At 36.8% G+C, this 15,508-nt stretch overlaps 1 protein-coding gene and 1 long non-coding RNA gene across 2 annotated transcripts in view; one reads left to right on the forward strand and one right to left on the reverse strand.

Moving 5' to 3' along the window:
• Positions 1–12,293, reverse strand: part of LOC126381091 (nascent polypeptide-associated complex subunit alpha, muscle-specific form) — a 130,295-nt gene extending 118,002 nt beyond the window's left edge. Inside the window, exon 1 of the mRNA XM_050030628.1 lies at positions 11,965–12,293. Within this exon, the coding sequence (XP_049886585.1) occupies positions 11,965–12,079 (115 nt within the window). The 5' untranslated portion in view covers positions 12,080–12,293. The remainder of the gene's footprint in view (positions 1–11,964) is intronic.
• A 7-nt stretch (positions 12,294–12,300) lies between these two features.
• Positions 12,301–15,097, forward strand: LOC126381115 (uncharacterized). Its single transcript, XR_007568684.1, has 3 exons — positions 12,301–12,664; positions 13,278–13,477; positions 14,875–15,097. It is a non-coding gene; the product is annotated as an uncharacterized LOC126381115 (long non-coding RNA).
• Positions 15,098–15,508: the final 411 nt, after the last annotated feature.

Here is a 15,508-nt window from a genome sequence, read left to right on the forward strand (position 1 = left end):
TTGTTCTTTGTTCTTTTTCTAAATTTATTTTGCTAAATTCACTTTTATTGTGTGTAATTTGCTGACAGCCACATCTTAGATTGCTAAGCTTGCTTGCTATCCACTTCCCATCTTCAATCAAGCTAAGGAATCGGCATGTGGCAGTCAGACGGGGAATTCGGACAATTCTTGAAATGACTAATTCCGGGTTCCAGGGTTCACCCTTCGAGTTCTACAACCGCAGGACCCACTACCGGTCCTGTACTTACCTCTACCGCTTCACCTTTCGGGTTCTACAACCCGCTGGATCCACTTTCGGTCCTGTACTTACCCCACCGTTTCTGCTGCCCTGCTGCGCGCGCCGGTGTACCCCGTGTCGTCGTGGGAAGAGTTACAGGGAAGTGGTAGTTTTCCTACTGCACCAAGGGTGCTCAGCCAGTATCAAATTACCTGCGACCCAGAGATCCGATCTATGTACTTGCTAGGGATTTAATGAAATAAACTTGGTTTAATTTCTATATACCGTTTTATTTTCCCTAGTAAGTACAACCTATTTGATTCGTGATAAGAACGCGACAATGGCGCCCAACTAAGGAAATACTGAGCTGAGTATCCTTTTTGCTGGTTTTGGCATTTTTGGTCATCTTTGGTGTTGGTCTGATTATTTTGTCTAGCTTTAAGTGAATTGTAACTACAACTTTTGTGTGCTGTGGTTGCTTTGTGGGAATACCTTACTATTTCTCTTTCAAGGTGATTGCATACAATTAAAAACTCAAAATCGAACCTACCACATCGCACAGAAGGAAAACTTTGATTTTGCACTGCCAACCTCTGTCTATCCCTGTGTTTTAATTGTTGTGTACTTTTGATAGTAGCATTTGTTTTCTTGTTATTTTCCTTCTGCCGTTTGTTGTGTTTTAGTTATTAAGACTTCAGGTACTTGCAACACTTACTCAAAAAATAACTATTCAACTAAACTAATTACAATTTAAACATAAAGTAATAGAGATGTCTCGTCCAATTAAATATTTATCACTTCAGAAAGATGAACTCCTTTATGAAGAGGTACATGGCATGTCAAGGATATTAAACTTACAAACTATTCTAAATAATTATATCTAAACTTTTACCTAACTAAAATAAAACTTTCTATATTTACAAAACTTCCTTGCTGGGATGGAAGTGAGAGAAAAACATAGAATCCCCCAGCTGCTTACTAATTCTCGAGCAGACTGTAAGAGTCAGTCAAGAGATTGATGTGTAATACCATCTAACGCCTTAGGCCTGCCAAAAACTTAAATCTTGAGCATGGCATGCGTCTTCTAATATCTTCTAATATTCTCTAAAAATACCTTAAATACTACTTTATAAAAAAAAAAAACAAAAACTACACTTACTAAAACTACCAAAACTTATACTAAAAAATCCAAAACTAGCCTAAAACAATGTCTTACTTACTAAAACTACCTACCGTCTTAAATATATTTACTTATATATAGTATTTCTAATTTTTCTTTTTTACAAAAAAAAATATTGAATCTCCAGGCCCTACCCCTAGGACATTCTAATTATTTTATCTTCGGCCCTACCCCGAAGATAAGAAAATTATACTATAAAAAGAAAAAAAACGGTTACCTTAAATCTCCTATTGATTACGTGTGAGTACTAAGCTGCGGTTAAAAGTCTAGTACTCTTTTTGGAAAGGACGCAGTCACTTAAAACTAAATAAGATAACTGTTTGTGTGTGAAAGGGATGAAAGAAAGTAGGGGGGTGAATGGAAGGGTTGAAATGAATGTGTACCACGTAATTTTTAGAATGGTCAATAGTAAGAAGGACAGACTAGGTTACATTTTAGTCAGCGGATTTTCTTAGCGAAAATCCTACCCAAAAAAGGGGGGTATGTAACGCCTGCCGCGTTTTACTACTGAGTGTAATTGCTCTTGTTTTTCTGTTAGGAACTATCAAAAAGTTATCATTGAAAACACTTAAAAACTACTGCTTAAAACTAAAATATTATTACATAAATAAACATATACTAATTAATTTAACAAAACATATCTATTTACAAAATAATTCCGTTAATATTGTACGACTTTAATAATTATCACATTGCGTAGGTAGCCGTACCTACATTCCACAGCCGAGCCGCTACTCTTCCGATCGGATGTTCGACACAATCCTTCTGCCTTTGTAGCGAGAACACCTCGATTACTCGTATATTTTTTAAATAGGTACTTTTTTTTACTAATTTTGTCTACGATATAATAATTTATAGTATTGTGTTATCCCCATTAATTGGGTAAGTGTAGCAATTACTATTTTTATTAGTTTAAATATCAACGTAGACTAGTACATGCTTTCTTTGTTCATTGCATGACTGTCATTTTTCATAATCATCGGGTAAATGTATTTTCACGCTTTAGTGCTTATTTTATATCATAATTAGCAATCTTTTATGTTCAAAACAACATTTAAATTGTCAATTTTTCTAAATTAATTCTACTTAACCAACGTAAAGTTATCTTTGTACCTAAGTACTTTCCTTGTTTAAATAATTCTTAAATGGAACAATAATAATGTACAAAATACGTTTAATATCGTTACTATTAAAATTATTCAGCTTAAAATATTCAATTTTACTATTTTGTTAGATAGTTTTTTAAAAACAACTACCTACCATAAATTTATCTTGTTCTTTGTTCTTTTTCTAAATTTATTTTGCTAAATTCACTTTTATTGTGTGTAATTTGCTGACAGCCACATCTTAGATTGCTAAGCTTGCTTGCTATCCACTTCCCATCTTCAATCAAGCTAAGGAATCGGCATGTGGCAGTCAGACGGGGAATTCGGACAATTCTTGAAATGACTAATTCCGGGTTCCAGGGTTCACCCTTCGAGTTCTACAACCGCAGGACCCACTACCGGTCCTGTACTTACCTCTACCGCTTCACCTTTCGGGTTCTACAACCCGCTGGATCCACTTTCGGTCCTGTACTTACCCCACCGTTTCTGCTGCCCTGCTGCGCGCGCCGGTGTACCCCGTGTCGTCGTGGGAAGAGTTACAGGGAAGTGGTAGTTTTCCTACTGCACCAAGGGTGCTCAGCCAGTATCAAATTACCTGCGACCCAGAGATCCGATCTATGTACTTGCTAGGGATTTAATGTCAATAAACTTGGTTTTATTTCTATATACCGTTTTATTTACCCTAGTAAGTACAACCTATTTGATTCGCGTGATAAGAACGTGACATTGGTTTAGGCTTGTGCTGGATTCGAACCTGCGACCTCTTGAAAGTAGTACACGAGCCATTTCATCGACAGTGCGTCACCTATTCTCTGTCGACGCTGACAGATGTCAACTAGCCCGCGACAGCGCGGAAGTTACTTTTAGGAAAGAACATTGCAGCGACCTAGCTTTTTGGCGTCGATAGCACTAGAAATGGAACTGGGCTTTCCGGCGAACTGTGAAATAGACCATGAAGTAGGTAGACAAGGCAAGATACTCGTAGTAGGTTCAAACTACTCAATTGACCACTTTCCGAACATCCTGTGTCCGTCTCACACGACTCTGAGCAGTAATTAGGAAACAATGAGTGTACGACGCACAGTGCTATTTGTGTATAGAGTGCTATTTTATTTGTGCTATTTGAGCACAGAAGAGCTATTAGTGCGTGAGTCGTGGCAAGTTCAACCGTGAGTAGTGAAGTGAATGTTATTGTTGAGATCGTGGTTCGCATGGTATTGATAAATATCAAGGACTATAATAAATACCGGATGAAACAAGAATTGACTAGATTTGCATTTACAGGTTCTTAAAACCAGACAACATTCAAGAGTTAGCGACTTAAATAATATTCCTTCGAATTGAGGGTTTTAGAAAGGGACGTAAATAGAATCTTTAAAACTAACATCTAAGTAAAAGTCTCAACTGGATTTAGTAGATGAGATGGATATTGAAGCAAAAGGTCACCAGCTCAAGTCTAAACAGTAGCCAAAATATTGATACTGCCCTAATAACGAGTATTCGAGATGAAGAGTGAATGAAACAGGTGAATCGGGCGCTAAGAACACCTGTTGTTCCGTTTTCAAATACTTGGAATTGGAACATGCATTCTAACAAACGAATGTAGAGACTTTTTCATGTATAGTTCGTTTACGACTACAACTCTGCTGGGCAACGGTACTATGCTCCGCTACAGCGAATATTTAAGGCGAAGACACTGAATGCTCGGACGAAACGAATGTGATAAAAATGAATGCGATGATTTTTAGCATTTTGAAGATGTAATGGTTCATAATTAAGAGATTAAACGAACTTATCTGTAAGTGAAGTGTGAGTGAGCCCTAGTAGTGCAGTTGGAAAACGCTTGACTCTCACGTTGAGGTCGCAGGTTTGACTCCCAGTGCAGCGCAGGCCTAAACCAATGATTTTCGAACTTGTCACGTACTCATCGGTGAAGGAAAACGTTGTGAGGTAACCCACATTTCAGAGAAATGCGTTTCAGAGGTATGGGACCTAACCTGTATTGGTCTGGTTTTCCCTTCCGGTCGGAAGGTCAGACAGACAGTCGCTTGTGTAAAAAACCGAACTTGTCGAAACTTCAGGTTAGGTTACCCTGACCCTGAAAAAACCCTGACCCTGGACCCTGTGAAAACGGGATAACGCTAGGAAGATGAAGATGATGATCTGGAAGTGAAGTTCTATCTCAATAAGCTGAGCACAAGACATAGACTACACTGTAAATATATTTACTGGAAAGAGACTGTAAGAAGATAAAGAAGTACTTATAATGTACGTACACTTACTTATCTTCACGATGCACAGAGCAATGAGGAAGAATCAGTCGTTAAAAATGTTTTGCACTCCTCTTTCACTTTAGGTTCATTAGGTTCATTTTCTCCAGACTATACGAGCTAGGCTATAAACAATTGAGGTAACCCCAGTTTTTGTTGCAAAACACACTGTGGCTGCTGCACACTCATATTATATTAAAAGTTAATGGTTTATTATTGAGGACACGAACACATAATTAGTGTACAGGTGTTGCAACTAAATGCCACTGTGGTCTCACGGACTTCATATTAGTACGTGTAAACATGCCACCTGCACTTTTTTAACGAAAGCGTAACATTAACAGCCTATACGCGCCAATATTGTGCGCAGGAGTTCAGTTATTAACTGGCGGGAGTATAGAGAATACACACCCTGTGGACTGGTGGACGTAACCGGGTCTACGAGATACCCAATGTACATCTCAGAACAAATAGATTTTAATAGCCGACTTCAGAACCTGCCAAAACTAGTAGGACGCTTAAGATCGTCATCCATCAATTGCACGATTTGGAGACTTTTTAAGAATATTTTTAGGACTTATTAACGCAATTTAGGAATCTTCCTTAGTTCCTAACCTTACCTATAGGATTCCTATTGACATCATGAATACTTGTGCGTAGTAGGTATATTTTAGAGAAGTTAAATTGTTTGAAACTAAAGACCCTTTAAGTAAATTCTGCAGTGGACAAATGATTTAAACATTTGATAAACTTAACGATATGACTAAATAAACAGTAAAGAGAATGGCATCTCACATAATTACGCGATTAACCTCAAACGACGTACAAAGTGAATATTCTCTGAAAGGAAGCGGCAAATCAAAATGCAATTTTATGTATATTTGCGGTGAGAGAGATGACAAGAAGTGCTTGAACCGACTAGTTCCACGTAACGGTGCCGCTGGAATGTGATGCCGAGTGGAAACATCATGAGTGTTGTTACGAGAACTTCCACGCTTTGTGTCAGCCTAGTATTTAGGTGTTATTAGTTCCTATTCAATCATCCATACAGATTTAAAATTGGAATACCTATTTAACATGTTTTTCGAAATAATAATGGTGCAGAAAATCCAATGTCTTTTTTACCCGTTAGTTTCTACTTATATTTTTAATTTCACTTAATGCTTTGGTGTTGTTAACATGAAGTAGAATAGATGATATTACAAACACCTACAAATTTTACATTTTGTGGAATTTGATATATTTCATCAGCTTTAGTCATAAGGGTGACATCATTCAAGTAGATATTGCAAATCTTTGTTGAAAATATATATTACAAGTGACATAACTGTAATATAATAACATATAAAACAAGTTTCTGAGCTCTTGAACGCCTACATTTAATTTGATGAAGTTACGAATGATTCTAATTAATACCTACCTATAAACAAGTGTAGTATCCATTTAATATCAAACTATATTTATGGTTATTCGCTTGATTTTTTTAAACTGTACGTAACGGTAACTATAAACAAGCGCAGCATAGGCATATCAACCATAACAGTGTAGTATAAACCGTAGCACATAATAATAGAAGCCTTCACAATACTTAGTTACTTTGACATTGGTGTTGTGAGAACCAAGGTATTGCCTTAGGCTACATCTATGCGAGCAGATTACCGTGCAAGCACCAATGATTCACAATTCATAGCATACGTTGATGTAAGAAGATTGATCACTGATTCACTGGTTTTGTATTGCGGGTTACATTGACGTAATCTTCCCTTGTATCATTGCGTTTGATTTGCAAATATTTTGTAACTCTTGGCTTTAAGGAGGTTTTCCTGATTTGTTACAGGTGGCGAAGTTTCATGGTAAGTTTTGTTACTGCTCCTCTAGCTATGTTTAAGTCCCATATAATAGGTGTGAGATTGCCATTACTAGAAACTAATCCTAGAAACCACCAATTATCTATGTTTCAATTCAAACCCACAAAGTCCAATTCAATGTTGATCACAAATAGTCTCATTAAAGGTATTTCGTAGAATTTGTAAATGATTATTATCACCAATATGTTCCTTATGTCTTTGGCCAGGATCCTTTGATATCCTTCCCAATTAATTGCTCGTAATACGCAAGTAGTTATTACTAGGCATGTTATGTAAAATCGGGTATATGGCGTGGGTAGATGTCGCGGTTACTGACATTTGCGTGATCGTTTAATATGATTACATGTTCTGTGAGTCACCAGCAATGCTGCTAATTTGTATTTCTAGATTTATATTTAAAGGGATTTACCCTGACTCAATAACAGTCATCTACCGGTAGTGTGCAACCCTTTTAACGCGAGATATCTAGCTGCACGGGTTATAATATAACTATGCCCTATGTTTGAACTTTAATATTGTAGCGCCAAATGACCGTGACGCCGGGCGATTTATCTTGTGGCTTATCACACAGGGATAAATTGTTGCTTTAATTTATATTACTAAACACAATCACGCAACGGATTCATGCAAAGCAACAAGCCAAGTCACACAATTTTATCAAGGCCCAAACAAAAACCTTAAGCACCTAAATAACCACTACAGCAAAAAGTTATTGTACCGATGACTTTCCCCAGCTTTGCAGTTTATTGTGAAATGTCAAGGTTGCGATTGCAAAGTACGCTACACACACAACCTTTACAAAGTTCGCTGACACGGACCGAACCGATCACAATAGACAAAAATTGTATTGCCACGTGCCAGCTGCTAGTCATGCGTCTATTATAATGTGTCTACTGTACAAGAGTTACTGGGGCAACAATCTTAACTAATTTTGTACAAGATCTATTGAGGGAGGATACATTTCTTCACCTACCATCAATAGAGCACCATCAGCTGTTCGGTACCCTGCAATTTCGGAAGTATCTTCAACATTTGGACGAGTAGGTTATGTTTCCTGCACTTAACATCATATCAACATTTCCTGACTTCATCTAAATAGATGCTTTGGAGCTTTAAATAGACCGCGAGAAAGTGATTTTGCTATGCACCTGTTTTTAATGTGACTTCTAAGGATCATATCGTAACTTTTTCATTAACAATTTGTAAATGCAATAATTACCAGTATTGCAATCTTTTTACTTAAATCTGTTTTTTGTTCGTAAATGTTTAGCAATAAACTGATTGCTTTTTTAAACAATTCTATCAAGTTTTTCTCCGAATCTATATTATTTCATTTAATTTTCTGCTTTAACCTTGTCATATATATAAGTATATATTTAAATGTAAGTAGTGATCAACAGTTTGGTAAAGGACATTGGCACTATAATTTTACTATCGTTATTCTCAGCTACGATAGGTATCAATGCAAATTTGAAATTGCGATATCTTTCAAGTCGTATCAATCAGCAAAGTAGGTTTATTAGTGAACAAAACACCAATAAACTTTTTACCGTTATTACCTTCAGTTCAATGTGCGATATCTAGAATTTAAATTGTGTTTTTGATTCAATACAATATCAGTCAAAATAATAAATTATGAGTCGATTTTATTATAAGTATGCTTCGAAATTGTTGATTGTTTTTATTGATAGATCGAAACTTTAATTCGATGGACTACTTTTGAGTGATTATTCAATCCAACTTGATCCATCATACCCATGATCCAATATATCTTGGGACTTGTATCAAACACCTGCAAATATTAAATATGTACATACCGAAGAAATTAAAGTTTAAGATAAAGGTCAATTTTTACAACAGAAGCATTGAAATTAATGAAAACATTACCCTGAAAAATTAAAACATCCAGATAGCAGGTGTACTAAAATGACGAAGGTACATTTTGAAATTGACCGGGTAACGTTAGTTATCTTATGTTTTATCTCGAATGTCATGACACTCAAGGACACGGGCACATCTTAACTGAGAACGAAGGTAGGCCCGTGTTGCTCTATGGCATGGATTGATAACGAAACTCATTTATTTGTACAGTACTTATATAATTTACTGTTTATTACATAAATGGGTTCTTAATACCAGTCCGCTGCGACACTGCAAACTCGCCTTGTACCGCGAAGTCTGAACTACTTAAAAATATTATGAGATACACTCTCATTATGTCATTGCGGATTTTAAAAAAAGTAATACAAATAGTGAAGAACTTCGTTGTTATAAAGTAAAGGTACCTAATGTTAATTTTTCTCTCATCATTTACAATTTACTTACTGAAGTAAGTCAGTAATCGTTACATGAACCATGTCAGGGGCCTTTAGCGGCTCAATGATAACCCTGACTCCAGGGTTGATGAGGTTGGTAATTCACCTCACAAGCCACACGATAGAAAAAGAGATCTTACAATCTTTTTGATTATTATCTTTAGGATTTCTTTATTATTTTCTCTATTGGAAGTTCCGTAGGGAGATTAAAGCGAGTCTGACTGCGCTGGCGCATGGCGTCGTATGAGTCGAGTGATTCGCCTGCAGATAGCGTGTGACCTTTAGGGCCGGGGACTGGTCCGACCACATACTTCCCACCACACAGGTACAGTTCTACACTTAAACAAACTGTAGGGGTCGTAAAACTCACTCGGCCTGTTACGCCATGGTACTCAAATGCGTTCTTTGCAATTAATTGCTAAAGATTCAGTAGATTATTCTTATAGTATTCTGGTAGAAATCTTAACTACTGTATTTTAATTTATGCATCTACATAAAACAATTTAAACTTGTACAGCTTATACCCTTAAGACTTTTCAAGGCATAAATGCCAACCTTACTATTTTAGTGAACGTTAGGAACGCCTATGCCATATGCATATCTTACAAATCTTCAAAATCTTAGTACATTTTAGAACAAAATACGCACAATGTTACTGCATATATTTTTTTAAAATATGTGATACTACATAGGCGGTCCTGACTTTCACCTATTTTAGTCTTAAGATTCTAATTATGTAAGTACTTGTGTCTAATCAGAATCAGATCAGAAGGTAGATCAGAATAACAACACCTAATGGGATTTAAGAAAAACCAAAGTAAAAATACTTCAAATAAGACAACTGAACAAGAATATACCTTATCAACATCATATCCCAACAATTAGTGGACCCAAAATTCAACCATCTGAGCGTGGAAATATTTTTTGTTCATTTTGAAGGCAAACTGTACCCGACAGAATTTATACGGCCAGTCGTATACGAGTCGAGATCATTAACCGAGACCCATTGAACAAAACTTATTATTTTAGAGATACTTTTCTTTAGTGGTACTCTATAAATTCTGTGTTTTAGTCTCGATTAGCTCTGCATGAAGATGTTTCGCTAGAAAAAGTGATAGGATAGTTTTTGTTTTGACTGTCCTGCTTAAGGATATGATTCAAAAATCGAAAACAGACTTGGAATTGTACACCTAACAATTTCCCTTTTAAAAAATATAGAGTCATGATTAAAATGTTCCATTGTGTATAACATATACATTAGATCGTTGGCGTTAAATCAAATGTTTGATGTAGCCCATAATAAAGTGATATTTGAACAGTTGTAGGCATGATTCATACTTCATAACTAGTATCTTTTCACCCTTCACAGTTTACTTTTGGTAACTTTCTTATGTATGTTACAAGTCCACAATATGACTGAAGAAGAACGAACGAGAGCAGGTGATTTGAAATCGATTTGTAAGATACTATGTTGACTCGCAAAGAGTTGTAGACTGGTAGATACTAAATAGGTAACATCATATTGATAGCCGAAAGTGTCGATTGAATTACTTAGACCAACTGATTGATTGAAGAATTCAAATCTTAAATTGGAATTCAAAATAGTATTAGTACAACAATTTGAGAGGTGGGAAAAATAATAGTATACGATTTTGAGGTAGAAATAATGTATTCTTTGCTGTTGACGTGTAATTAAATGAATTATTACCATGGAAAGCAGTGTTGGGTGACGTCAGTTCATTGCTTATGTATCAGAATACGTAAATAATGAGGTCATTGGCCGAGCCAAGTGGTTTCTTGCTAACCTAGCCTCATTTGAATATGTGTGAATTAGAAATTTTGTTTACTTTGATTACTAGAGCAGTGCTCTTACTTTTGGAGTCATAAATACCTGCTTGAGTGAAAATCCTTTCTGTTTATAAAAAGCAGTCTTATGGCTTCATGTTATGAGTCAAGTGCAGCAAATCGTTACATAAAGAAAACAAGTGGATCCGCTACAGTAATGCAATCGACACCGGCAATCATCACGCTTTCTTACAATACTCCTGTTATTAAAAGTAATTTCATCTTCTGGCTACTGCTTACTTAGGTGAGAGGACGGTATCGATGATAAATTGGAAACTTCAAACATATAATATTACTAATTGTACACTTTCACAAGATCAACGTTACCTATATTCTCTAAAAAGATTTATGAGATCTTCAGCAAAAATCTCTATTATTAAAATGAATGATTGTACTTATTTCCTAAAACGATTTGCAAACTCTTACTTTCCACAAAGTTGAGTTAGAGTGTGATTGTTCTCACGTTTTTTGCAGCATGCTCTTAATGGTTGCAATGGCGGACCTTCCATACTCGATTTGATTATATCGCTAGTTTATAATTCGTCAGATCATTTCAGATTTAGTTGGTTTTTTGCTTGCTTGCACCAGGTACCTAGGTGTGTTACTTTGTTATTATTGTTCACAAGTGAGTGCTGTGACCTTTCCCACTCAATATTATATCGATCTCTGAAGCAAACTACAGTTAAAGTTTCTTTACGTTCAGCGTTAGGTTACTTTTTATTTTGTTTATTATCTTACGCGGTGACTTTGGGGTAATTTTAGTCACGCGTATCGACCGCTTTATCTCTTGCACACTCCATTGTTGTTATTTATGGCTATGCATCAGACTAATTAGTTTTGTTGTCAAGAAACAATAAAGATCCATCTATATAAGTAATACACAAGAAGTGCTTAATTACACACTATGCAGCCATCTGATGATGGAAGCAAGGTTAGAAAAAAGTTCATGTTTTTGAAGGAATATTAAGAAACCTTCAAGGTCAGTAACACAACAGATATAACTTTCAAACAAAGCACAACTACTTTACATTCCAAAACAGCCTGTTTCATCATACAGTCACGACTTGACCGAACTTTAATGACAATGCATTCTCCGGATTCCAACTCTAATGGCCAAGTTTTGGTAGAGACCAAAATGGACCACTCGGACGAGCGGCACTCACCATTGGAGCCGAAATAGTCGTCTTTATCCAAAATCTCATGCTGGAAGCCGTAAGCTGGCAGCCATGCATGGGAGCCCGGGGGCTCGGGCCAATCCTGTATGCGAACCTCCTCCATTTGGACATGAACACAACACTGCACTCCACTAGTGTTCACACTGAGTTAGCACAAGCATGCGTGGACTACCTCTTCGTTCGTCCATTAGGTTGTCATTTAGGACGATAACGGTCGCTGATTCGGTGCGGTGCCGTAGTCGTCGGCAGGTGCGCTGCTAGCTTTCACCGGAGACGCGCGAGCGCGGCGGGGAGCGGCGCAGTACTGGCGCGCGCGCCCGCCGCCGGCCGCCGTCGCCAGCCGCGCCGCGCGCGCAGATCTCTCCGAGTCTTTCCATATCTATTGCAGCAAAAAAATCCAGACGCCATCGCCGCGCCTCAGCTGTGTTCGCCGCTCGGTCGGCCTGCTGCTGCCCCTCGAACGGAAATCGAATCGACAACGCGAAACTAGATTTACGGGTTTCGAACCAGTTGCAACTATGCTCCGAGCACATTTGGAAACAATTAAGGAGGTTGTTTCTGTTGTATAAGCAAGACGCCTGTCTGTTTTGATGAACGTAGAGACAGATGACTTGCAGACACCACCGAGTTGATTGCATGTTGTTCTGGGTTAGGAGGTCTATTTTAGATGAACATGCAGTTTATCAAAGTAAGTACGTCTATTGCAGTTTTCATGTGTTTATTATTAAAAGTGTTATCACTAACTTCGCCCCATCTCTCTGCCGTACATCTGTTAGGCTTTAACGAATGTTCCCGTAGTTTCAATTCAATTGTTTCCGTAATCCAACTTTTTATCCCTCCTTTCCCGTCGATAACTATTTATTGACAGTCTTCACCCCGTCAAGATCCACATTCTTCAATGCTGGAAACCCGTTTACTTTCTCATCATTCCCTTCAGTTCCTTCACCTCAGCATTATAGAGTAGCGATCCAATAAATCACTTTAATCGCCAACTTTACTGTTTCAGCCGTTCTCTCCATATTGGGAGTTAATAGACGAATTAATCTCTATTCGAATCACGATTACCTTACTTACGCTCAGTTACAACACTCACTGAACAGAAATTAGGAGAAAGTCCACGTTTGTGGGTAGAGCACACAAAAACTGACCCCAATGCGTGATACAATTTCGGGATTGAATAATAATAGAATTACAGGCTTGGACAATATGGCCATGGCAATTTTTCATTTGTTACACTTTCAAAGTAATGTGTGTAATTTAAGTAAGAAGTTACATTATATATCTCTATTCTTTCATTACAGTGAACGCAATTGTCAAAGCAACTGCAAGAATACAATCGAAAGAATCATAATAAGAGGATACAAGCTAACAGCAATGTCTAAATGAAAATGACAGCAACACGTGGGAACCAACATCCCATCTGTATCCTGGAAGTCGGGTTTAACATTATTTTTTGTGAAAATAACCTTTCAACTCAAACCAGTGAAACTATAATGCAAATGTAAGTCTTTAACATTTCCGAAGTTAATATTCTAGCAACGCCACATTAATTAAATGAAAGCACTAAACCCCTTTCTACATAAAATATAAATCTAACCATAAATTAGAGAAGGCATTTTAAAGAGTAATTGCTATCATCAAGATTATGCAGCATTTAATGTAAAAGTTAATGTCAAAATAATGATTATGCGCTTGCGTGTCGTAGATGACTTTCCTTGGTTTTACACGCTTTAAGTGTTCCTAGAAGAAAGGTGAAAGAACTTTGACCTGAGAAACGAAAGTAGATTACATCACATAATTTGCCAACTTGGCTGAAAAGTACTGCATGCTTAGCAACTAAATATGTGAAGTTATGGACATGATAATCTATTTAGCATGAAGATATTATAATTAGTCTAATGAAGACTTGCGGAAGTTATTAGGTACTTAAGTATTATCTTCCGTGTCGGGATGATAATATAAGTATTAAGGTACATAACAGTAATTTGTCACACTGAAATTTCCTCTTACCTGCGTACAATAAAATTGTTTATTCTATGCCATAGGTTAAGAATTAGACATAAGTATATTCAAAGGCTAGTTAGTACCTACGATTAAGTTTCTAGTTTTCTTCTTCTTCAAATATTTATTTCCTTCGACAAATTATGTTGTTGTTACTCTTAAACCATTATAAATTGACTGTATCAACTGAAGTGACCAAAATGGCCCAAGTAGCCATATAATTTGTCTCGTTCATCGAGTGGATATTAATGGTAATATCTAACTCTTGATGGTAAGTAACTTGGGAGTCGTAAACGCGTGGGGAGGCCACCGTCAAGGAGTAGACGAATGTGGCCATGGTCGAAGAGCTACTCCATACTTCCAGGAAGAGACACATATTCCATGAGCTCATTACCGAATTTTAATTCATAATTTAAATTTTGTTAAACATTAAGATGAGAATTACTTATAATAATAATATTCACATGTTTTATAACGATTTGGGGTATGTGCTGCCAGGTTATAAAATTGAATAAATTAATTGATTGCCAATATCCAGTAATGGAGCGGCACGCCAAGAAGAAAAAGATGGTACGTTTTCCCTACAATGCAAACAAAAACAAAACGGTATATTTTTTCCAAATGCATAATTACTTCCTGTTCTATTTCCTTAAGGAAAATTGAGTAATTGTAAAGTATCGTTAATCTAGACTATTTTCCATTAGAGAAATACAATGTGCTTGTTGTCATAATTATTTCATGATGCACGTAATTTTTCACACGTGTTTAGAAATAAATTTCGAAATTCGAAGATTACCTAAAAAGCAGTATAGAGTCACGTTCGTAAGTACTTAAAATACACAATAGTTGCCTGCCTAGTCATTGCTACTCATTATTTTAGTAATAAATAATGCTTAGTTTCAGCCGCCAACTGAAATACTGCGAATATGAATGACATTATATCGACTCTTGAGATATGAAGAATTGCCAGAATGATAATAAACATCTCTGCAACGAAGACTGTCTGGCTTCCTGCCAATCTGTGCTCGCCGTACGTTTTCTATTCTCTGTGTGGTTCTAAATCTATAACTTTACGAGAATTTATTTCCAATGCTGCCTTTAAATCATGTAAATGTTTCGTAATCTAAATATCTAATAATATATTAAATTAAAAAATATAATATATTATGTAATTTTCTATATAGTAGCGAAAAGTACAATCTGGGTCTTTTCAAGGTAAGAGTAAATAGGTACTAGACAACCAATGTCCCATCCTCTGTCACGTCGTCACTTACCATCAGGTAAGATTGTGGTCAACGTCTTTCCTATACTTACATATAAGTATCATTAAAAAATGTTTGGTAATAAATACTTGCAGGGGTGATTCTTTCATCAGTTTTTTTTAAAACCTATGATGGGTTTTGCACCCTGAGCGGTGGGCACGGCTCGTCACGCATTGGGTGCCTCATGACGGGTACAGGCGTCGTGGCAGACCTCGAAAGAGATGGCGTGACGACTTGGACGCTTGCCGGAGGGACTGGCCGGAATACGC

Source organism: Pectinophora gossypiella, chromosome 3, assembly GCF_024362695.1.
Source record: "Pectinophora gossypiella chromosome 3, ilPecGoss1.1, whole genome shotgun sequence".
Lineage (NCBI taxonomy): Eukaryota > Metazoa > Arthropoda > Insecta > Lepidoptera > Gelechiidae > Pectinophora > Pectinophora gossypiella.